This window comes from Harpia harpyja, chromosome 1 (genome assembly GCF_026419915.1).
Source record: "Harpia harpyja isolate bHarHar1 chromosome 1, bHarHar1 primary haplotype, whole genome shotgun sequence".
In the NCBI taxonomy this organism is placed as follows: domain Eukaryota; kingdom Metazoa; phylum Chordata; class Aves; order Accipitriformes; family Accipitridae; genus Harpia; species Harpia harpyja.
Window position 1 is genome coordinate 3722287 of NC_068940.1, and position 26497 is coordinate 3748783.

At 36.7% G+C, this 26497-nt stretch overlaps 1 protein-coding gene across 2 annotated transcripts in view; it reads right to left on the reverse strand.

The window, feature by feature from the left end:
• Positions 1-26497, reverse strand: part of ATP9B (ATPase phospholipid transporting 9B (putative)) — a 172807-nt gene that overhangs the window by 109126 nt on the left and 37184 nt on the right. For both annotated transcript variants that reach the window (XM_052802752.1, XM_052802684.1), the window contains exons 6-7: positions 19248-19306; positions 11180-11231 (exon numbers count right to left, since the gene is read on the reverse strand). In XM_052802752.1, coding sequence (XP_052658712.1) covers positions 11180-11231; positions 19248-19306 — 111 coding nt within the window. The remainder of the gene's footprint in view (positions 1-11179; positions 11232-19247; positions 19307-26497) is intronic.

The following is a 26497-nucleotide window of genomic DNA, read 5'->3' on the forward strand; positions in this document are numbered from 1 at the left end:
CTGGAATAACCTATGGTGATCTGTCCCATGAATGATCCAAACACATCACCTGATTAAAATCCAAGAATCTTGAGAGTATTTTCAGCCTTGTTCATTCATTTGTAAGCCAATTTCGCTCACATCATCAACATATTAGCCATATTTACTACATATGTTAGGATTAGAAGCACGTTTCTCAACAGGCAGTAGATGGTACACCTTCCTTCAAATGAATCAAGGATGAATGTATTTTCTGGAAGTAATTGTAACACAGTAGGAGAAAAATCCCACCTAGTATAACCTACTACAGCAAGCTAATTTCACTGAGATTACAGACTACTTTGATACAAAATATGCTGCACATCTGGATAGGTAAAAGAGATGAAACTGGACCTTTTGCAACCAGAAAGGTTAGAATCATAGAATGGTTTGGGTTGGAAGGGACCTGAAAGATCACCTAGTTCCAACCCCCTGCCATGAGCAGGGACACCTTCCACTAGACCGGGTTGCTCCAAGCCCCATCCAACCTGGCCTTGGACACTTCCAGGGATGGGGCATCCACAACCTCTCTGGGCAACCTGCTCCAGCGCCTCACCGCCCTCACAGTGAAGACCTTCCTCCTTCCATCTAAGCTAAATCCACCCTCTTTCAGTTTGAAGTCATTACCCCTTGTCCTATCACTACATGCCCTTGTAAAAAGTCCTTCACTGGCTTTCTTGTCGGCCCCCTTTAGGTACTGGAAGGCTGCTGTAACGTTACAGTCTTTTAACGCAATAGTGGCTCCACTTCAAACCATTTTAAGGCCCCACTAAACCAGGATAATTGTCTAACACGGATTCTATTCCATAAGTGCTTTTCTATAAACACCACCTATTTTTGATATCTTACCATTATTTGAATCATTATTCTGGTCTAAGTACTGAGTTCAGATGGCATTTTCCATTCATCTGACCTTAACACACAGTGCTCATTTGGCCCTCACAGGAAAACATTCTGGTTTACAATTGGAAAGTTGGTTCTTAATTAAAATGTATTATGAGAATTATTCTAAGTGCAAGTACTGCATGTTTGCTTAAAGATTCAACAGGATCCTTCTTACAATATACAGTCGGATATGCAATACTTATATTATACAGGACAATCATTAAATTGCTGCCTATCATAACAAAAATGGAATCAGGACTTTTTAACTAACTTTCCTTCTTTTTTGGCTTAAATTTCAGTAGAAATATCAAAATCAGTTCAACCAATTTTCTGATCCTCATGCAAAGCACACTTTAACATCGATGTCACAAGTAAAGGTTCAAAACATTCAAAGTATTTTAAGAATATTGACTGAATAGGCTCCATGATTTGAGAGCTCTGACAGCACAACAGAATTCGCTTTCCCCATCAACCTCCCTCATGCACTTACGTATTTCTAAAGACCAATAATACAAAAAAATACATATGCATATACACCTCAAAGAAGCATGCTTGTAGCTGACTTAAGGAGCATTTTCTCTCTTGGTGAAAGCAGAGCTCAGAAGCAAACAGAGGACGCTGAGAAAAGCGTATGGACAAATAAACCAGAATCCACTGAAAGCACGCTTAGTCTCAAAGATTTTAGCAGCAGCCACAGTAATCAACTTGAAGGACATACCATTAACTAAATTAGGATGAGCAGGAATCAAAGCCTCATAAAGCTTAAACACAGAAAAGTACAAGTCAAAGGAGTTGACAAAGCCATCTGATTACAATAGGCATGTGAAAAAACAAGAGGATAAATCTTTGGTTAAAAATTTAGCAGGGAAAAGTACACTCTCCTTTACCAGACAGGAGCCTAGGAAGAAAGCTGCAAAGATTTATCACGGGACTTCATTACAGCAAAAGAGCAGAGGATTTCTATTTTTTCCAATTTCTTTTTACTTGACAGACAGAGGAATGCTGTGTAAAGCTACATGGACACCTGCAATCAGAACTGTAACTGAAGAAATTAAATATTTGAGCTAAATTTCATTTACCTTACATGTACCAAGAGCAATGACAGCGTGGCAAGATGGGCCATAACACCTTTATGGAGAACACAGTGCTGCCCTCAACTGCGTACTCCTTACCAGGCAGGTTGCTCCGTGTTAGGTTTTCTACCACTGGAAAGAGAGCTGCTAGACTAAGGTAGTTCAAGTCTACACAAGCTTCCATTCCTACTCCAGCCAGTCACACACCTCAAGGCCCATATGAAAGTCAGAATCAGACTGACACGTGCAAGCCATCCTTTCCTTATGAGTACAACATTAAGATTGATTTGAGGATCATTTCTAAATTTTTAGTGAGACAACTTTAAAACTACTGCAAGATCACTCCTCATTAGACTGAATAATCGGAACTTTATAGGCTGTGCAGAAATTCCTTTTCATAATAAAGATGAGGACACCAAGAGAGGTTTTCCAATCATTTCAAAGAATTATCAAGTTATTGTTAAAAACTTGCCTAGTAAAGCCTTCAGGTAAGAAAAGAAAAAAAACCCCACAAATTAAAAAAATATCTAACACAAGAAAAAAGGTGACAGTATCTTTAAAAAACCATAACGCATGGCATCAATCTCATGAACAGATACTTTACAGGAAACACATTCTAAACTGCTTCTACGTGAGGAATTCTTGAACCTCACTTCTGCAAGAGTAATTTGTCTTTTATTTTCAAAGCTTTTGACAACATATCCACAGTTATAAATATACATATAGTTTGTTTGCCTGATTTGCCCTGCCTCCGAGATCCACTTTGGTGATTCTCACTTTCAGCTTTTCTAAGCTGTTCCCCAAAATTGGGGGAATTGTTTGGGATTTCAAGATATTCAGACTGCTACTCCAGCCAAGCCACCAAATGCCCTGAAATTCTGGGGAAATGCATTATCACTGGAGAGTGGGAACAGGCAAATTTTTGTCTAACACAATACACAGCCTCCTTACAGATCAACTTTTCCAACTCTTACTAGTTTTTTTTTTAATACTAAAAATAAATAGTAAAATATTTCTTTGTTACTGCTTATTTTGCTGCAAATCTAATGAAACATGCATTGTGCTAGTCACCCAAGTATGCACAGAAAATAAAAGAAAATAATTAGGGAATAAAATATTTGATCATGTCTTCTAAAAACATTTTACTGCGTAATTTTACATCAATAATATAGAGAGAGTAATACTACAAGGATCTTAATGCCTGATGAGACCTCCTCCTTCCACCACATAACACTCATACTATCTGACTATATCTTAAATAAGTAGCTGATCACATAGAATCAGTATTACTCAGCAGCTTGAAGTAGATACCAAAACATTTCAACCCTGAGTTAAATCAAATGTTAAAAACGGAATAGGAACTGAAGTATAGAAACAGATTAAAGTAGTTTGGACAGATTGTTGGCAGCTACTCATGCCCTTAAGATAAACTTTTATCTGGCCGTATGTGCAAAACTTAACTCTAGTCATTTATCATTCTCTATAGCAATAGATTTTCAAAGCATTTTAGTTCCCAGACAGGTAGGTTTTATAACGCTTGTTTTCTAAACATAATAGAAAATTCCAGAATGTGTGACAAATGCAACTCCTTCAGCCTTATTATTCTGCAGTAGTTGGTTTTATAAAGAGATAAAAAGCGACATCAGTTGCACAATTGAATTCCAGACTGACATTTTTTCCTCTGGTTTGATTTTCAAATATCTGAAGTTCCAGAACAGGCTGGGGCCCAGACAATTAAGTTGTTTGTAGAACACTTGCTCCTAACTGTCCAGAATAAATAGATACTACTTGCATCACCTTTATTATATTTTTACTTGCAGTGAGTTTAGGGTTTCATATTAAGTCACAAATGTGCTACTAATACTTGCATTTTCAGATCTACAGAACTAGACCTTTCAAACAAGTAAAACATACTTGCCAGCACAATGCTCTCTTTCTGTGGAGAAATGCTTCAGAATTCATTGTTTTCAAAATAACTCTTTTCTTTAATTAGTGGACTTTTTTGGAGAAGGTAGACTCTGGAGTAAGCGTTTACTAGTTTACTCAGAGCTCCTTCCAACAGCAAATCAAGCTATATGAATGATGACTTAGCCTGTACTTGCATTGCATAGTTTATGCCAGTAAAATGGTTAAAATTAAAAAAAAAAAAAAAAAAAATCACATCATCTGAGACAGTTATATTGCTACAGAAATGAACTGCTACAAAGCCTCAAAAGAAAAATGATTTTCCTGTTTTATTCCCACATTTTTCTCATATTGTTGTTAACATAATTACAAGTGAAGAATCCTGAAAACATTTAACTACAAATTTTAATACAAATGAGATTGCTCTTTTTGTTACAATTCTGAAAAATATAAACACGTTTGCAACTAGTAATTTATGCCTGAGTAAATATACCATTTTTAAGGATTTTTGTAAGTGAAATTCAAGAAACTGATCTATGGAATGGGGGATGTCCAGAGGGACCTCGACACGCTGGAGGAACAGGCTGAGGAGAACCTCAAAGTTCAACAAGAAACAGTGCAAAGTCCTGCACCTGGCGAGGAACAACCCACCCCACCAGTATATGCTGGGGGTCACCCAGCTGGAAAGGAGCTTGGCAGAAAAGGATCTGGGGATCCTGGTGGACACCAGGTTGAACACGAGCCAGCGACGTGCCCTTGCAGCAGAGAAGGCTACCAGTATCCTGGGCTGTGTTAGGTAATGTGTTGCCAGCAGGTCGAGGGAGGTGATCCTTCGCCTCTGCTCAGCACTGCTGAGGTCACACCTGGAGTCCTGCGTCCAGTTCTGGGCTCCCCAGTACAAGAGTGATATGGGCATACTGGAGAAGGTCCAACAGAGGGCCATGAAGGTGATGGACTGGAGCATCTCACATATGAGGAGCTGGGACTGCTCAGCCTGGAGAAGACAAGGCTCAGGGAGGATCCTATCAATGTCTGTAAATACCTGGAGGGAGGGTGCAAAGAGGATGGAGCCAGACTCTTTTCAGAGGTGCCAGTGACAGGACCAGAGGCAATGGGCACAAACTGGAACACAGGAGGTTCCCTCCGAACGTGAGGAAACAAGAATTATTATTTTTTAACTGTGAGGATTACTGAGCACTGGCACAGCTTGCCCAGAGAGGCTGTGGAATTTCCCTCCTTGGAGATATTCGAAAGCCATCTGGACGTGATCTTGGGCAACCAGCTCTACGTGGCCCTGCTTGAGCAGGGGTGTTGGACCAGATGATATCTGGAGTTCCCTTCCAACCACAACTACTCTGTGATTCCGAGATAACTATGTGACTACTTTAGATGGTAAGACCAAAACAATGTAATGCAGGCCTGAAAAATACCAGATGTAACAACTGTGCAACTTGTTAATTCCTTACAAGGAATTAAAGGTTTTTCACAATCAAAGGATTGTGAGAACTTGTAAATTATTTCCCATTTCCCTGTTGCTTCCATTGCACAGCTGTACTGGTAGACATACAGTATTTTGGAATGTCCACACCAGTAAATTTCTGTGTACTGGATTTAAAGACATACAATAATAAAATTATTTTACAATGATGATTTGTGCATGTCAACATGCTTGTGAGCAGTGGAACTGATCAGCCAGTGGGAGTTGCTCTCTCTAGAGTATCACCTGTAACAATAAAAAAAAAAAAAATCTTTTGCCAATTTGGTAGCTGCTGAGAAATCTCCAGCAGCTGATGTATTAAAATGCATTTGTGCACTTCATTTTACTAGACTTCTACCTTTACAGTTTTTGCAAGCTTTTACAAGTTTGTTAGAAGAGGAATATCTTAATGCTGTACTCTGTCTCTTGAGAAAACTACTTTTTTCCAGAAGCAGTGGCTGCTACTCTACATAGAATCAAGTGTCTGCCAAAAACTCTAACTCCGTGCAAAAGACAGATGTACAAGGTTCAAATATCACGGTCAGGAAAGTCGAAGTAGACCAGTAAAAGCACTTTCACTTTACCCTTTAGAAGTTCAGTTTCTACCAGAAAAGGCTGAAGACAAAATTGAGCTCTACTTTTCATACCATCACAAAGCATTATCTGTGAGAAGGGGGACCTCAGGAACAAAAAGAAGGGTTTAACTGAGATTAATCAGTTCTCCTCCTCCTAAAAAGCTACTAACAAAAAGCAGTACCATAACACTGTTGTGATTAGTCTGTCATAGGCCTAAATAGTTAGCAGTAGTACAGAATACAAACAATTCTTCATAGTCCTAGCATCTATGGAGCATGTCACAAGCCCAAAAGGTAGTTATCCCTTGGCTCTTCCAGCTGCAGAGGCTTTAGCAAATAGCCTGTTCAGCCCTACTTCCATATAAAATACTATACTGCTTTGCCATCTTTCTCCCAGTAACTTTCAACTTGTGGAAAATTTCAATCAGCAATTTCAATCAAGTATGGCAGACCAAAGATCTCAAGGATATGAAGTTCCTTGAAGTTTTGTAAAAAAATGAAAGGATGAAAGAGCCACATGAACAAGAAAAAAGCCAAGCTGTTAGCTCCAGCAGTCATCTGTTTTAGGACCTAGCAAAAATTGATAGCAAAAATCACATATGCTTAGCTCAGAACCAGCCACTACATGTGCCAGCTTTTGCCCCATGAATAATAAGAATCTGAAGTTACTGAAGGTGGGTAAATGAAAAGTTTGAAGGAAAAAAAAATAATTAAGCTTCATTCTTTTTTGACACTGTAGCCACCCTATCAAATTTGTGTTCCTCTCAGAATTTCACATTTGAAAGCTAACAGAGCACAAATATTCCAGAGATACCAAGTCTTATAAAGACATGCACCAGATTTTCATGAAGGACCAGTTCCAGTTCATATCAGAACACCTTTGTATGTTAGCATAGGAATACCTGACCCGGATCAGAAGCTGGTCACTGAACCAAGGCACAACACCCCAGGTTCCAACACAAGGCACAACACCCCAAGTGGAGGACAAGGATTTTAGCTCAGAGAAGGAAAGAGTTTATCTTTGAAATTCCTCTTCTGTCTTTTACAAACATAGTATCTTTGATAATACTCCCATAATGCCAAAGTCATTAACACCTGCATCAGTTGACAGTTCCTGTGGACAATTATAAAGTTATACAATGATGTCTGGAATGCCCTGTCTAGCTTTTGATCTATGATTGAGATGGCATATAGACAAATAAAATGTAGAGAACATGCCAAGCAATTTAAAAAAGAACCCAAAAACTATGTTAAAGTCCACTTAGGATCTAGTTTAATTTCAATAAGGGAGCTTTCTGTTGGTGTAACACAGACCTTGCCTACATTTGTGTAACAGCTTTCCACTAAGGTAGTTAGTTGTTTTTGGCACAATGCCTACTTATGCACCAAATGAAAATAACCTTTAAACCATCTTTTGGAGCCGGCTCAGCATGAGCATTTCCTTTAATCTGGTGGAAGGTTGATAAATGGGACAAATCTTCCAAATTGCTTGTCATCTCTGCCATATGTAATGAGCAAAAACAAGATTCAGCCTTTACCTTCCCCCGCTCCCTTTTAAAATATATATAAAACTAACATATTATTCCAGAGTTTTTTGCTCTTAATTTTTTTTTTTTTTTTAAACTATTTTGGAAGCCAGTGAAGATCTTGTGGAAATCCCTGTTACATGGGGAGCCTGACAGCAGTGAAGAATTCACATTTGAGGAGTGATTTCCACCTGGTCCATCCGCCCGGGAAGTAATCCTAACTCTAAACTCAAACAGCCATCTAGCTGCCTCCATTCATGAAAGAGGGGAATACCAATGTTACGGCCTGTCAAACATGAAAACAAAACAAAGACCCACCTACCTTAGTCTTTAGACTAACTGTTCTCAAAGTCTGATTAAAAAACCATAGGAATCTTAATAGATACATGTACACAATTAACATCAAGTCATTATATCAGATTATACGAAGATATCATTCTAGCTAAAAGACAATGCATCTGATAAAGTAAAATATATAAAAAAAAATAATAAGAATTCAGTTTTATCAAAATAAGCTTGATTCCCTGAAATTCAGCTTCTGCTACGTAGAGTTAAAAGTATCCTAAAAAACTCAACATTCCTAAAAGTGCAGTGGGGGGGGGGGAAGGCAGAGGGGTGGGAAGTGGAAGGGGAGAAAAATAATCACACACCACTGTCTCATTTCTTCCATGGTACCACACTTACATGAAAAAAAGCCAGAATAGTTTTAGGCTGAACTTTGTAAACTACCCATTTATAACTCAAACTGCTGCTTTTTTGACTGAAGATATAGGATATTGCAGTGCTGCAGACTACATTAATATGTAGTGTAAATATTGAAGTTGGAAAATAGTACTTTGCCCCAAAAGAAGCTTACAGGATGGGCTGGATTTTAAGATTAGTTCAAACTCTTCACTTTACTCTTTATAGATTTATAGTAACAAGTTATAGTTAAACTGTTTTATTGCACAGAAGATAAAATAAAATTACATATAGAACATAAAACCATGCAAAAACTAATGTGTTTTACAAAGTACTTAGTGTCAACTATAAATTAAACCATAAATCAGTCAAAACTGCAACATCTAGGAAGAAACAATTACAGATGTAAGTGTTCACTCTTTAGTCAAAAAACAATTACTGCCATATGCTTGAAGTTCAGGGGATTTTTTTTTTGGTAGTGTTTTTTTTTTGTTTGTTTTTAAAGTGCAACACCAATATAACTAGTTAACCTGTTGCATGCTTATAGAAAGTGCATTTTCAATGTTTAAAGTCACATTCCACGTGTAGCAGAAGTGTATATAAAGCAATTTGTATCAGAATTCTGTGAAGATTTCACTCAGTTTACTGTTTACTCACTTTACATTATAATTAACATTTATATAGTAGGTACACAACACTTTCAAAGTGCTCACAAGCATTTTCTTAATATCAATTATAGAAAGTCTATTGTTACATTGTGATAAACTTTTTAAAAAGTAGCTTTATTTTCTAGATCGCAAATTAATGGAGCTTCTTACAGGAAAATTTTAATTATGACATTCTAAGAAAGCTGACTGAAGTAGACTTAAACACTGAACACTGAAGAAGAATTGATGAATTTTACTTTCAAAAAAATGTTTTTCTTCACACATTTCTGACATAGGGATTCACCCTATTCTACTCCCCCCATTCTAAATCTTGACAAAGAGATAGTTTAACTTATATTAACTGTGGTCCTTCAAGATTTACTATTCATATATTTCCCAATCAAGACACAGGTATCCTGTGCAGATGCATTTCTGGCCTGTATTGTTAATTGACAACCATACCTGTGCCCCATCCTTCAACTAACAGTACTACGGGAAAGGGAAACTACACAGTGTCTCATAACCTCACGAACAGAATCCAGGAATTTAAGAATTAACAGGGAGGAAAACACACTATTGTGCAGATATGCAAAATACATAATTTAAGAACTTGTTTTGCTGCAAGCTAGGCAACTCTCTCAACTTGTTCTTGTCCATTTATTCCAGCAGTGACAATGCATCTCATGTAAACTGCTGCAAGGATCCTAATTAAGGACAGCAAGCTAGCTCTCACCAGACAAACAGTTCTTGATGCTCCTATAACAGCAAACACGGCACAGTATTACGTACTGAGTTCCCTGTGCATTTCTACTGTGCACACATCACTTAAAGAAATTACAAGTGATACATACCCCTGCTGGAGTGGATGGTGATTGCTTCCAAATGCCTAGATATGTAACACCTAATCCAACATAGCTAGTAAAGGCTGGGAAAATCTTGAATCAACACACATTGACCTTCTACCATTTAAACTAGGCCACTTGCATGCAATGTGTAAAGTAATTCTACAGGTGCAGAAGTCCTCCTACTTTCTACTTTTCTAGTAGCTGTGATTTCAGCTGAAACAGTTTTGGGATTAGTAGGAAAATATGACATTGCAAGTAGCCCCCAAAAGAAACATTGTCAATCCTTTTATAATTGTGCTGGATCCAAGAGATCTGAGTTGTCAGAAGCATTATGCATTTTAATAAAATGTGCTACTGTGGGAGGGAATAAAAAGAAAAGCCCATGTAATCTGAACCAGAGGGTGGTTAACCAAGATGGAGATTATATACAGACTATTAGGAAACTTTGTCAGTCCAGACCAGTTATAGATGATCTAGTGTATCTAATCACCATTGGAAAGTCATTAGCAAGACACAGTAACTATATAGTAATTTCTTCTTCTTTTAGCAAATATATAGCTCTAATAGTGTTCTGTAGGCTATCAGAAATATTTTTGTCTTCTCTTGCAAACATTTTCTGCAAATTTCGCCTTTCATCTGAAATATATGATAGAACTCCAGTGCGACAGTGAAATACCAAGTGCCACTAATACAGGGTTTATCAATATCACAGCTATTAGCTTTGTGGAATTTAGTTCTGCCTGACAAATATCAGACAGTTCTTCAGGACCTGAAGAGAAATGGTAATATAAAGGAGGGAAACTCATTTGAGTTATATGGGGAGCATCCAATAGCAATTTCTAAACTTTAATCAAAACAGCTATAATTTATAAGGTTCCTATAGAGGAGATATTTGTTTCTCAGAGATTAAGAGTACTCCCCTATCACCATGGGAAGAGAAACAGAGCTAACGAGAAGTACTTTTCTTTCTCTCTCTCAAGAAGATTGTTGGGTTTGTTTGTTTTGACTGACCAAAAAGGCAGTATTATTTCCAAGTAAAGAAATTCAATTATTTGAGGTTTTTAGATTACTCTAATAGATTTTTAAAGAAATTATTTCAATCACATATTAGTAGGTTCAAATTTCAGTTCTTTTCAATTTAATAACTGAAATACAGTCGGATGACATTTAAATGTGTGTTGCAAGATAATCATTAGTCATAAATAAATTCAAATACTGTCAAGTCATATTAAACAAGTACAGTCTTTTAAATGTAAAGTAGTCTTAATGTTTGCTTTACCTCAACATTTTGTTATAACAATTCATAAAAATCATCTATTCAGAGGAACATATCTACAAAGGTCTTACGTCCACAGTAAGATTTCTCCTGTTTTACAGTCCCAGCATACTGTATTTCTCACACATGGACCCTCTCCCAGTAATCTGACGAAGGCAGCTCTCCTACCATCAATCTATTTGACCACTTCAAATTGGCTACAATGCACAACCTAAAATTTTACTGCAACCACAAACTTATCACGTAACCAATCTGAATTATCAAAACATACCAGTTTTTTCCGATGTTCTGAGAAACACCATGTCAGATGGGATTCGTTGATTCTGAGGAGAGAGGGAAATAAGGTATATTTTTAAGTAGGAAAAAAAAAAGTGAATTCCAGTCAAATGTCCAGTAAGATCTATCACCAAAAGGTCACACTTGGATTGAAACTCAATTAAAATAGGATTTCTCACAGTACTTTACATTCAGCATTTGCAATTCAGAAATCAATATTTTCGAAAAATTATACAATACGCAAACAACAGCTAATCCTTTCAGATGCTCTTTATAAGTGAATCATAAATACCTGAAGAACTACAACAGATTTACATTTTCTTAACTGAAAACAATAGTTCAAGAATATAAATATCTAACTGAAATATCTTTAAAAATAATTTCACTGAGCAAAACTCTGACACTCAGTTAGCATTTATAATAGAAAAAAACCAGTGAAATTTAAAACATCTGTCTTGACACTCAAGTTGCAAACATTATGCATACTGAGTACTCTCCTCTCTCCCAACATAGACAAACATACACAGAGGAAACAAGTCAGGGAACAGCATTTCCTATTTCACATGTCTATAAACCCCTCCTTTACAGAGACAAAAATGAATAGAATTCCTTCCTCAGTATCTAAGGTATAGAGCCATATGTACAGTCAGATGCACCTGCACACCTGTTCTGCCATTTCCCTTTCAAGCACAGAACTATCTGTATCAAATCACGTTTTCCATTTTTTCTTGGCCACAGAAAGGCCAATCCAAGCTTACGCAGATTAAACAAACTGTACAAAACCATCCTCTCACACACGCTATCTGCTACACGACTACCCAAATCCTTAGCTCTCGCACCGCTTGTTCACAAGGCATCTACCTACCAGCACCAGTTACACATTGCCAGCATAGGGTTTAAGAGTGAAAAACTGGGGCAAGTAAAAATAACCAACATGTCAAAACCTGAAAGAGATACAGGACTGGAAAGGAAAAAAGCGACAGACTAAGCTGACAGGGACCAGAGTGAACAGTGGACAGAGCAATGAGAAAAGATACTGTACTGAATTGCAGCTTCTTCTGTCCCAATTTAGGTCCAGTATGCCACATGCTGTACTGTTTGATACTGAAGCTAAACACAAAGATTCATCTGCATTCAATTTACAGACTACCTTTAACCAATTAAGAAATCTCAGTGGATTATTAGCAATGGCTTTACTAGTTTCATGCTAAAAAATATTTCTTTAATATTCATTTCAGATTACTTGTTAAAAGGATAAAACGCACAAATATTTTTCACAAAGTACCTCCATTTGAGAATAAATTTCAGGTTTTCCTGTTATAATTGGTTGATATTGCCTTGAAAGCCACTGCATACCTAAAGCTCATCTTTTATTTCTTAAGAGCTCAACTGTCTGAGTGGAAAAGAAAATAAATGTAGCTGACAAAGCCCACCACGTGGCATACACGAAACTCAGATTTCAGCCTTAAAAACCTGACTGAATTTACTCAACATAAAAAGTTAAGCAGCATGTTCAGTATATGAGCATTTCAAAACTACACAATTATGCCCCATTTCACACTTCAATTATAATCAAACTGCAAAATTAATACAGCAATAATAATTCAACTGTGGCTCTATTTTGTGCATAAACTACCAGCTATTGAAAACTGGTTAGTTGTTTAATACAGAAGAAACAGCAATAAAGATGGGGTCAAGCTAACCTGGAAACTTCAATTCAAGACATTAAGCAATGGAACATCTCACGTACTGAACGCAGCATACAGAATCCTGCCTGTAAACTTTATAAGGGTAATCCTAGTCACAATACTTTGATTCACTGTATCAAAGTGGAAGATATGAATTCTATGGGGCATTACAAAGATGTAACTATCAAAGAAAAATGTAACGGGTTCAAAATTATCTTTACATGAAATTCAAGTGCAATACAGCACATAGCACCTCTGAAAGTATTTATCCCAACAGGAATCTAGGCAATAGCCCAGACCACAGCATCATCAAACACACTCAAAAACCTCCGAGAAGAATCAACACAGAGGGGTATTTTTGTTCATTTGAGTCAAGCCAGTCCTTCATCCCAACATTTAAGGACACAACACTGCTATGAACAGAAAGAAACCCAGCATTCTCAAACTGGTTTGATTTGAAACCAGACACGTAGTTTCCCATTTTTAACCCTCCTCCACTTTTCACTTCTTTGAAGGCAGCACTTCCCCTTCATCACTGCGTGTCCAAAGAAACATCTTAGAAGTACATATACTCATAGTCCCCTCCAATAAAACAGCTCAAAATACATCCGTCAATAATTAAGCACTGCTCTGTATGATGCTTAGTGTGTGGGACCTTCAAAATACTATGCCTGATTATCCATAAAAATCAGTTCAGAGTGAAAAAAATTCACATTGTCTCACTCAATGGAGAATGTGTATTTACACCAGACAACACCACTGAAGAAGCTGATGCTTTTTCCCATATATAATGCTGTACTCTAACATTTGTCTTAGTTCTTGAGAAGCCACACTCATATAGCAATATTATTTCTGACCACAAAACATCCTGGATACTGTAGGCAAAGTTTTCCATTATTCCAGAAAAACCTTCCCGAGATCAGCATGCAGCCACAACAGTGCCATTTGGAATAGTGTGATCTGAGTAGATCTGTCAGAGTCAACTGCCAGATTCTGTGTTATATGGGCTCAGCTTTCAAAATAAGATGATGTAAACTCTCTAAATCTCTGGGAGGCAGGTACCTCTTGCCACTCCCTGTAACATACTCTCAAGGACACCAATTCAGAAGTGGGACTGGAAGCAACTGCAACTGTATTCTCTATTGATGGAAAGTTCAGTATAGAGGGGTCATGAAGGGCTACAGAGATGGTACTACCTCAAGCAAACAAGATGCTTGGAAAACAAGCAAGTTTGGAAGCACTAGAAAATAGATGCATGTTCTGGCTTACCTAAAAATCCTATGCTGTTAGCAAAAAACCCACCTCATACCTCAAAATTATACATTTTCGTGCATGGATACTTCCTGATTTGCAGCAATTCCCATTTATTTGTAAAAGCACAAAGTTAAAAATTAATGAGCTTGTCTGTACGTCAACAGTATTCACCTTGAAGATGCTGCTCACCTGCAACTGCAGCTAGTATAGCATTTTTTGGAATCCTGCCTTATAATGGAAAATAATTAAATATGTAGTGAAATTTATTATCCATCATGAGCCCAGATTCAACTAGGAGTATCTCATACTCAGATTTGGAAAAAAACATTAACCTTACTATATATTATTATGCACCTATTAGAGGAAAGAAAAAAAAGAAGAAAGGGAAAATGTAACTTCAAAATTAAATAAATCTTTCCTTAAATGACAATAACAATTAAACAGGTATCCAGTCTTCATATAGATTAGCTATACATTTTTGCTGCTTCCCTGCCAGCTCTGACATAAATCCATTATGCAAGTTGCAGGTTACTGGCTTCATGCCTACAAACTTCCAGTTACTTGTAAACAAGCAAAAACACTTGACCAACACCCCAAAATTTTGCAAAAATAACAGTCAAATGATTTAATACTGAATTTAATATAAGTTCTAATAATCCAAATAAGGTATCGGGTTTTTACAAATCATTACTAACTTCCACAGAGAACGCACGTTTCACATTCAGTAAATGAAACATTCACCTGGTACTTGCTATCCAAGATTCAAGTCTTTATGCCAGAGAAAATTGGGCAGAATCATACAATGTCTGAAGTTGGAAGGGACCTATGAGGATCATCGAGTCCAACTCCCTGCTTCTCACAGGATTACCTAAAACTAAACCATACGACTAAGAGCATCGCCCCCACTTCCCTGGGCAGCCTGTTCCAGGGACCGACCACCCTCTCAGTGAAGAACCTTTTCCTAACGTCCAGCCTGAACTTCCCCTGACGCAGCTTCATTCCATTTCCTCGTGTCCTATCGCTGGTCACCAGAGAGAGGAGATCAGCACTGCCCCAGCCGTGAGGAAGTTGTAGACTGTGATCAAATTAGTCATGTGATCATCTTCACATTTTAATAGAAAAAAATGCATCTTGATTTTACGTCTTTTTAATGTGTTCTCGCTGCTTGTTTCTCTTTCCTGTAAAATAATGTAAGCTTTTCTGTATGAACATATCTGAATGTATCTTTCCATGTAGGGAAGGCTAGAGACTGTCTTGTCTTTACTTTCTCCCTCAGGAAAAAAACCCCAAACCAAAACCACAACAGTATTTAAGACTGACATCTTGTTTTTCATTAGGTTTTCCGTATTTTGGAAGTGGGCAGAAAGGTACTGCAGGAGCAGTAGACACCAAAAAACATTTTCACTATTACTGCTGACGCTGGAGAGCAAAGATCCCCCTGCAAAGATGTACCTACTCACTATAAAAGAGTGACTACACAGAAACAGATGGCAAGTATGCTACAAAAATCTTTAACACCTCATTATGGAGAAAATTAAGTTCTGTTGTACATTGTCACAGATAAACAGCAGCAATATGTCAATCATGTTAGCCCTCTCATGTCATATTTATCAAAGTGGAACAAGTTAAAATGACAACACATACAACTTTAAGCATTCAGAAACCCATGAAGAAACTATGTAATCTCAATTACCATGGAGATGAAGCTAGAAATGTTTATTGATATATACTGAAATTCGAATATATAAGTCATGAAAATGACTTGAATACATTGTTTTGCTTAAGTCTGGGCAGAATTAGAGCTCCAGGAAAGGAGGGCTTCCATTCCTCTCAGTGTTTGTCTGTGCTGCAGACTTACAGATTCATTCCTAGAGTTCTAACTACAGCAAGCCAACGGTCAACACAAGGTAAGTACCCTCTCAGCTTCTGGGTTCCCATGGCTGACTCCATGCCATCCAGGAATACTAGACAGATTGGAAAACAAGAAAACCCACAAACACACCTATAATTCCCTGCAACACAGGCTACAATATTTGCTTGAAAAATACCATTTATAACAGCTTTCAAAGTACTTTTTCATTTTCCTCATGTTATTATCACAGAATTGTTATTTACATAAGCTTCTCCAGCTCCCTAGTCAGTCTTCCAATTCCCCTACAATCACCTATAGCTACAGACCCTCAGAATTTTGCATTTACTGTACTTTCTTCTCCATTCATGTAACGAACCATGTAGTTTTCTCATTGACTAAAATATTCCTGCTTGCTTCCGAGTTATAAACAGAAGAGGCATTTCCCAGTTGTCTTCTTACATCTGCATGCTGTGCAATACTGCATGCTAGCATTAACTGCAATCCTTATAAATACTGGATTAATTTCACTTTACACCTGAGATTAAGAAAAAAAACAATTGTGTCCCTTTACAGCTCCAAGAAAAGCTCTCAAAGTTTTAAGATAAAGCATTACTGTTCCACATGTCTTAAAACACTATTATGTGTTGTTATTATTAAATGTTATTAAGTAAATGTGTTAATCAATTATTAACTGTGTTATTAAGTTTTATGCCCTCTTCACATCTCCAAAATCTATTCCAAACTGTCAATAAGCTACCTGAACTCATCACATCATCCCTTCAATTGTCTTATTTAGGAACAGTATGCACACCTGTGCTCCTATTGGAAACTAAAAATGTATCTTAACAAAAGCCAAGGAGAACATCTAGGAGGTAGCACGTCTGTTCAAGGCAGGGGACGGTTTTTCAGCTAACATAAAAATGCCTTTTAGCTTTTAAAAACAGGCAGTATTTTCTTCTATTCAGGCCTCTTCCTGCCCTAGTACCAGTGCATTACAAAATTTTCAGTTGAAACAATAGATATATTACTTGGAACTAAACTGTTTTAAGCACATTGCAGTCACTTAGAGCTGCTTTGAAATTAATTTTTTTTTTAAAAAGACAATAATCAGAGGATATTCAAGGTTTAAATATAGAAAAGCCTTTCACTTAAGTTGTTAGTCTTTGTGATGCAGTCACTAGCTAACATATGGATCTTCAGCTCAAATGAGTCATTAATTTCACTGCAGAAATGCTGTTGATGCATCTTCCAGTCAAATACAATGTTAACTTCTTCCTTTGCCATTAGAGTGAGCAATTGAACATTTCACTCCCGACTGGTTCTTTGGCTTAAGAGTCATACTCTGAAATTGAAAACTGCTTGCTCCAACAAAATACACTTCTCAACAGAACCAGAAAACATTTAATTTCATTAGTCTGACCGCATCCCCAGCTAGGCTAAAATGAAAAAAAGCTCTGCTGGGGCAGGACGGAGCTTGAAGCTGAAATACAACATTGAAACAATTATATGCATCTCACTGAGATACCCGAGTAAAATCTTCATCAGAAAGACCTCTACTCATTTCCCTAAATCCTTACACATTTTTTTCATTAGAAATTTCAAGTACTCACAACATATGATCTGTAAGCTGCTGCCAATAATGCTGAAATAGATGCTAATGACCTACCTCATACAAGACAGATTGATCCCCAAAGTAATTCCCGTTTTCCAAATTCTACCATAATTCAACAGACCGATGGATCTCAGTAAATTTCAGGGAAGGCAGATTACCTATGTAGCCACTAGAGTCTTCCCTACGCTCTATAATAATTAATTCCAGGTTTAGAGATTAAGGCAGTCCTAAAAAGTTTCCTAATAAAAATCAAAGCAAATATCTCAGTCTCCTAGAAGATCTGGAACAGGCACAAGTGAGCAGCTGCAAGCTCACTCCACCTGCACTCTAAGATAGCAAGGTGTAAGGCAAAAGAGATGTAAAGGCCAGACACATTAGTGCTAATCTTGTCTACACTACTATATACTGCTCAGACAGGCCCCAAAAGATATCAGGTACAGAGAGCTGACAAAAGAAAGAAAGAAAGAAAAAAACCCGCAAGAAATAGTATAAACTGCTGAGAGCAGCAAACCGAGTGAAACTTGGGTGTATTGTTCTTTCTTTGGACTACAGAAGAAACAGAAAGGAAGGAAACAGAAGGTTTCCAAAACAAACAGAAGAGGGGTTTCTTATACATGGCTGGATAAAAGAAAATAATCTCTATCCACTAACAATTTATGAGTTCTCCAGATTCTCCAAGCAAAAGGAGAGGTGTTAACAAGTAAGAAAGCACAAAATATATCAGGAGGGCATATTTGCTGAAGGATTTTCTTTTATCAGAAATAATTAACTCCACTAAATAGGAATAAAAAACCACCAAGAAGTTTAGAAAAGTCTAGTCACTGACTAGGTTCCACTAAGGATTTTTCTGCCAAGCTGCAACTTGCCATACAACACTTCAAACAAAGCTGCAGATACAAACTTCAACTCGATATGCCTCCTTCTAGCATCTCCATGGATTAACTTTCTAATACAAAGTGTGATGGTTATCACTTGCTGGTACCCAGAAAGTGAGTCACCTTTCCAGAATGAACTTAAGTAAAAAGAGTTTCCTCTGACAAGAAAATTAAGTTGACTTTCAAGGTCACAATAATTTCTTAGTACCCCAGAAAGCCAACTGAAATAAGCAACACTGTCTTTATTAGTATACTAACATAGAGGGAAAAATGTTCACAGCTCTCACTCACCATTTGCAACCAAACTGGAAAGCTTTTTCTCCTTTTTGAAAATATATAAACTTTTATATTATTTAATTATACATATAACATTATATACATAATTATAATTATATAATATAAACATATTTATCTATATAAATAAAACTTGTCCTTGAAGGCTTCAGACACAGAAAAACACTGATTTGAGCATCAGAAGGAAGGTATCAGTAATCAGACAGCTTAGAACATTCACCACAGCACAAGCCAGATAATTTAATTCAGTAATTGTATTCCCTTCACTAGATAAATTTAAGCATATACCAACTTATGAAATATAAATGCTTACATTCAATTAATCTTATAATTAATCAAAAAATAGACTTCCTTGAAGATTCTCAAATAAGACTTGAATACTAGCTAGTTAGTACTTCACAGATAAGTACCTCGATATACTTTTCTTCAGAAGGTAATTAGCACGTTAATAATCTTTAGTCTCTAAAATATATTTAAAAAGTATCAACCTTTTCCACTATGATGAGGTCTCCAACTTGTATGTCTGAACTCTTAACTTGCACTTTACCTTAAAAAGAAGAAGAAATGTAATCAACTTAGGCAGACATTAATAGAGAGTCACAAGAATATAAATCCCAGAATGAAAGTTATACTTAAAGACGTTATTTTGTGGTGAAAATGTTACAATTTATACAAAATGGATCTCTGAGGAACACATAATAATGAGATTTCATCTGTTTGAATAAATAATTAACTGGTTAAAAGAGTCTAGTTTTGTAACTAGTTAACTATTGTAGAAGTATTAGAGGAAAAGAAGTATGTATGGAAGATGCTCAAGTCTGATCTATAGTATCAATAACAGAGTTGTAAAACTGGAAAAAGGAGTCTTTCACATCTCCTACTGGACAGCACTTCTATTTCTGACAAGTCAAGAGTTGTTAGGCTTACAGTCATGGAGCATTCTCACACACATGAGTTGTCAGTCACAGCCCAGTTACCAACAGGTAGCTTTGCTTGGCCGCTGAAGTTACTGATGTAATTGGCACTGTCTGACACTTCTTGGCAATTATAGTGGAAAAGAGGTAAGTCTCTCTAAAGTGAGAAGACATGCCTGAAGATTTCATTTTAGAAAAGTAAAATATCAAAAGCTGAAACAGAGGTTTTTCGTTCTCTAGAGCTGCCCATTCAGTAACTGCTGTGAACAACTCATTCAAAATTATATACAGCACATGTACCAATTTGATTTCTGTATGTTCTGTAGGGTATTAATATTTGTAAGACTGTTAAGTTTTAACACTCTTATTTGATGGACTGAAAAACTGAGACAGAGAGGTTAAGCTACTGCCCAAAATGAGTTATTGTTGATCTCATTAGAATTCAGGAGTCCTAGTCCCAGGTCCTTGCTACAATTCCAGAAAAAGTTGCTTCCCTGGGTTAAAAACAACCAACCCCCCCCCCCCCAACTTGTAGACAAGTCATGACATATGGATATCCTCTTCCAAGATATAACAGGTGATAAATTCAGAACCTGTTAACTCAGGATATAAACACATACATATTTACACAGCCTGATGAGCTGAAACACACACCCATACAAAGTATCTTTTCCCATCAGAAACACTACCATGATACCAAGCAGCAGGTATCTGATCAGCAGCTATCAGATGAAAAGTATGTCAAAACATGGTAAGGTGCTAGGGTTCTAAATAAAAAATCAGACTCAACAAAGTAGAACAGCAGACCCACAAAAGCACAGGATGAGCAGCAATCAGTTTGGAGTTTAATCAAAAGTATTATGAATAGTAGGTTTGCCAATGAACATTCTATCAATCTCTCAAAGTTATACGAAGTATAAAACAAAAACTAAGCTAGGTTCCAAATCCCTGAGACCTCCTCATCATAACTCTCAAAGAAGAGATATCAGGTAGCTAACCTCAAAAAATTCCTTATACTTATATGTGCATTTAGTCAAAGGTAGTAAGATTCATGTTCTGCATACTTATTTTCAGTACTTGCTCTTTAAAATTGCCTTTCATGAAAAAGTAACAGTTGTTTTAAATTTAATTCAGTCAATAATAAATGTATTCCTACAGCTAATTTTTAATACATTTTCCTTGACATTAGCGTTTCTAAAATGTGCAACGTCAGAGGAAAATCAGAACTTTTGTTTGGCCTGTCTGCAAAGTTATTTCTGAAAGCCAGTCCTGGTTATTGATAACGATCTTTCATCTAATGATCAGTTCAACTTTTCAGCTGCTAAAAACACCTCTCCCCCCCACCCCACCCCCGCCAATATAAAACAAATTATATCTTCAATCTGACTCCTAACTCTGCCATAACACATTTGTGAGGATGAAGGGAGTAGCAGAAGACCAAGGTATAAAAAGCTGTAACAAGAAACATTAGCAGTTCTCTACAGGAGTTTCAAGACACCTATGGAAATTAAGTTAGTGTCAATCTCGCGACAATTTTTTTTTTTTTATCTGAAGTAACAAGTACTAAAGCTCAACCACTAAAAGAACAGTCTGATAGCAGATCAACATATTTAGTCTGCTTAGCTGCATGAGCCTGTGAATTCTCTTTATAAATTCTCAAGTTTTGACTAGAAGTGAATAGTATATACTGGAAAAACATCGTAATGTTTACTTTGCTTTCTAAGTCTGTTAGCTTTGCCAAAAGGATAGCATGTCCTATTTTGTTTTCAATTCTTCTGCTAACAATTTTCATCAGTTTATCAGTGTGATAACGAAGTCAGTCAACTGATTATAGTAATAACAGACACAAAAATCCTAGTACCAACTGCATTAAGTCTCAGATCTATGCCACCTATGCAGTCCTGTATGACCAAAACCATTCAGAGATACTAATCAAATGCAACTACTAGCAATTTTATCAACTTAAACAATTGAATTTTTCAGTCACGTTCTAACAGCATCTACAGTAAAGATCAAAAGACACTAAGCCTCAGAGGACAAGAGAAGGTAGAACATTGATTTGCAACATGATGTAGGGCACACAAAAAGCAAAGACTCCTGGTACCAAGTATACCAACAGGAACCTACACTGCACCTTTGCTTGTACTCAGTCTAGCAATCCTGGGAATTTCACGTTATGAATTGAAAAGTTCCCTTATCAGATTGTTTTCTAGGTGGCTTAGTATAACACTACAGAATACAATTTTCACTACACACTAACATGTCTTGTTAGAGCATCCTGTATATCCCCACATGTAAGGAAGTGGCCTGTGACATATAAGATAATTAATTCTACAATGAATCTGGATGGCAGGATATATTCCATTAAAAACTAAATGGTAAAACATGGCAGTAATTCAAAGAGTGGCTTAAAATTTTGAGAAGTCAACAAATAACACTTTCCTTTAGACTAGCAAAAAACAGAATCATTAGATACCATTTCAGAGAACATTAAAATAATGCAATACTACATCTTAGTGAAAATGCATTTAGGGGAAAAAAAAAAAAAAGACACTGAATGTTATTCACTGCATAAATTATTTTTGCAAACTATTTTTTCTCTAAAAACGTCTCCGTAGCAAAACACTCTTCACCATCTGTGTAATTACCAATAAAAAGTCCAAAGCTGTCAGAAGTGGCTGCGCATCCAGACTTTATAGTCCACCAAGGCGCAAGGCTTTCGCCTAAAGCAACATATAGAATTATGCAGAACTGGAACATTGAAATGTGTCTGTAGTAATTCATTATACTCCCAAGATAAAGCCTTTTGAAATGAATTGCAATGATTTGAAAAACTAATAAATATCTCATATGTGCTAACAAGTATTTCACATAAAAATTTAAGAAACAAAGTAAACAAAATGTGGGTATATAGTATATCAGAAACGACTTTGTTTCTTTTTATTAAGAAGTGTCTCTACTACCCAAATGCAAGCCACTCCTGAAAAAACAGTAACTTCTGAGAGCAGCACTTTCAAATTCTTTTCAATTTGCTACTACATCTTACCCATGATACCTTGAGTCCTGTCTGAAGTACTGCTTCTGGAGTTGGTAACAGAGCTTGTCTCTAACCCGTAAATATAAAAGTCTAGAATGAAAGGAGTCAAGTATAGACCATATGAAAATTTTACCTGGCATTTTATTAGCTTGAGCTATCAGCAAAATTAGAGTATACATAATATAATGGGGAGCTGGCGGGGGAGGGCGGCAGGGAAAAGCTTAAAGCTACAGTGAGTCCAAGGTGAGGATGCTGATCTTTCAGTGCAAGCACTGTCCTTAGGTCCTTCTTTCAAACTCCACCTTACACAGTGAACTGAGGTTAGTCTTTAATCACCAATATAAAACTCTAGAGAGAAGCTTCCTAGCTCCTCTCTCCGTACTATCTCCTCTTGGGTGAAAGGGAAAGCCTTCATTCTTTCTTATCCAATCTCTTGGATGCTGCAAAAATGTGGAACAAAACAGTCCCTTTAACATTTTCCTCTCTTTCGGCCTCGTTTTGAAATTCTTTCTTACATTAAGATTTCAAATTCTGTTTCTGTTGTTTCTTACTGCTTCCCTCATCAGCAGATTAAATTGATACAATTCTTTAAAAAATTATCTATTTCAAATGGTCTAAATACCAGGAATGAAGTTATCGGCAGGTGTGAAATACTGCAAGCAAGAAAGACCTAATGTTGTACCTCTAGATTGAGAAATAATGTTGTTCTTTTTTAATGCAGTGGCTTTTTAAAAAGCCAAAGGATGACCTGTTCTTGAAGAGAGCTGAAATTCTAACGTTGTAAGAGGTTTCAATACAGATTTCAAATAACTGCAAAATATTACAATAATCAAGACATTCTGACAAACATCATCTTATTTAAAGTTGCAAATAACATAGGTATAACTGATTGAAAAATGTCTGCCTCTTGACAGAGACCATTTTGCAATTTAAAAAAAGGTCAATTGAGAGATAAACTGAGTAAGGTAGCATTTTAGGAACAGAGCAGCTCCCACTCCATAAACAGAAGTTCAAAAATAAAAAAAAAATTCAAATCACTGTAGTGCTCTCAGACTTCTCAATTCTCCAATGTCCTGGTTTCACCTGGGATAGAGTTAATTTTCTTTCTAGTAGCTGGTATAGTGTTATGTCTTGGATTAGTATGAGAAGAATGTTGATAACACACTGATGTCTTCAGTTGTTGCTAAGTAGCATTTAGACTAAGTCAAGGATTTTTCAGCTTCTCATGCCCAGCCAGCAAGAAGGCTGGAGGGGGACACAGCCAGGACAGCTGAGCCAAACTGGCCAAGGGAATATTCCACACCATGTGCTGTCACGCCCAGTATATAAACTGGGGGGAGCTAGTCTGGGGGGGATCACTGCTCGGCAACTAACTGGGCATCAGTCGGTGAGTGGTGAGCAATTGCATTGTGCATCACTTGTCTTGTATATTCCAATCCTTTTATTATTATTATTGTAATTTTATTATTGTTATTATTATCATTTTCTTCCATTCTGTTCTATTAAATTGTTGTTATGTCAACCCACGAGTTTTACCTTTTTCTTTCCAATTCTCTCCCCCATCCCACTGGGTGGGGGGAAAGTGAGTGAGCAGCTGCGTGGTGCTTAGTTGCTGGCTGGGGTTTAAACCACAACATACAATTTTAAAGGAAAAATACTAGATTTCACACTTTGTTCTCTTCTTATGTATAGCAGTTACTCATATTTTCTCAATTTCACACAGTTTTGGCATATATTTTCAACTTCACTACATTCTTAAGCACCCTTTAAGTATACAGCAAAGACATAAGTTTCACATTTGAAGCCTGGATGGAATTATTTCATTAATCTTATCTCTCCTCACATTCATTTTTTCTTTTGCTTTGCAGGTTGCAAAGCGAGAGAGAGTCCTGCAACACTTCCAAAAATCATGTTAAACATCCTGAGATGAAGTGCATGCCTCTTCTGCAACTCTGAGTTCTGACTATTACAGTTATTTTCTTCTTGATCTTTTTTCTTCAAAACTTCAGTAACACTGCATGGGCAAACCTAACTAGGAAAGGGTCAGGGCAGGACCCCCAACTTCAAGAATGAGAAAGGAAAAAGAGTTAAAATTTCTTTACTATTTTATTATCCAATTGGCTTTTGACAGCTTAATGAAAGAGATAATAGCCTGTTCATGAACTTGAGGTGATTCTTCTGCAGAATAGCAGCATTTTTTCATAGGCACTTAACTGGTCATACCTAAGCGCATGAGACAAGAAGCTGCACCAAAAGTATAACGGTCCCTTAGGAAAGAAAAACATAAGTCCTCCTAAACCTGCATGCACAGGTCTAAAATTTTTTCCATTGCAGTTTCTGCTCTACAAAAGGTTAGGCGGGTGAGCTGCTCTGAAGCAGAAAAAGGCAATTAAATTGACAGGATCTTCAATAACAGGATAATTTCAATTCTACAGGCAGATATTCTTCCTCCCTCCAACTTTAACTTGCATGCTGACTGAAAACTTGTCTATTAAGGATTTGCAGACTTTGATATGCAAAAAAGGAAAGTACATTTTGCAACAAACATCTCAATAAAAAAGTTAAGACAGCAGAATGCATCATACACTGAACAACTTAAGAGATTCCATACCATAATCTAGGAAAGTATACAAGGGAAAAGATTCACATGAAAGACACAGAGACGAGTATGCTTAATTGACTTGCTCACAAAAAAATTCAATACATTTACTGATTGGCATGTTTCATCACTTGCCACAATGGTTGAAGAAGTAGAAACCATTCAAACTTCACGTGTAGCAGGTTCACCTTCTTGACAAGTGCAAAGTTACACATAGCAAATTCACCAAGGGATGACTGAATACTGAGCTTTGCCATGTTACATGACAAATAAAAAGCCGCATAACACTGGATACCTCATGGATTAGAATTAGTCTACAGACATTAAGCTGGCCATTACTGCCTAAGTACAACTGAGTAACACTTAAAAGAGATGTCCCATTCTCACTTGATTTCCTGATCAGAAGAGCTCATTATTATGAAAACACCCTAAGACTTACTGATTAGAACAAATATTTATTCAATGTCTTGAATTACTAAAAAGAAATTCTAAGTCTTCAAGAGTCACTAATGTGAATCCACCAGCTTCAAGAAGCTGGTACTTCTTACACTAGCAACATGCAGGTGATAAGACAACATTCACATGTTTTACCTGTTTAGGGCTCCCTGAGCCTAAGAATGACTCCACAGAAAGTCAACACTGCTAGGTAGTCAAAGACTTCCTGATTTTAGTCTATTGCAACACTGTATAAAAAGATTTTAAATTACAAATCAGCCTACACACACTATCTTCATACAAGTAATTAATCACAATTCAAATCCCAGTAGCTTCTCTTGCTACAAAACACATTTGTTTCCCTATAGGATACAAACAATTTTGCAAAACAACTAACTAGAAACGATCCAATTCTCATCATCCATAAATGGTACAATTACACCAAGGGTAACCCTGAACCTTGCTAACTTTAAGTTTTCCTACTGTCCAATTTGAGAAAAGGCAACCTGCTTAACCTCTCTATGTCAGTTTCTCCATCTTTGAGATGGAAAAAATACCTATTTCAAAGAAAAGACTGTAAAACCTACAAGTCATAAAATCACTAGGAGAAAAAAAGATGCTAAAGCAGTATAAAGTGCAGTTCCACTCTGAAAAGCAACTCTTAAGAGTGGCATTGATTTTCAGGCTTTTAATTAGATCAGTATCAAGTTTGTTCATTCGCAAGTAACAAAGCCTTCTTTCTCCAAACCATTA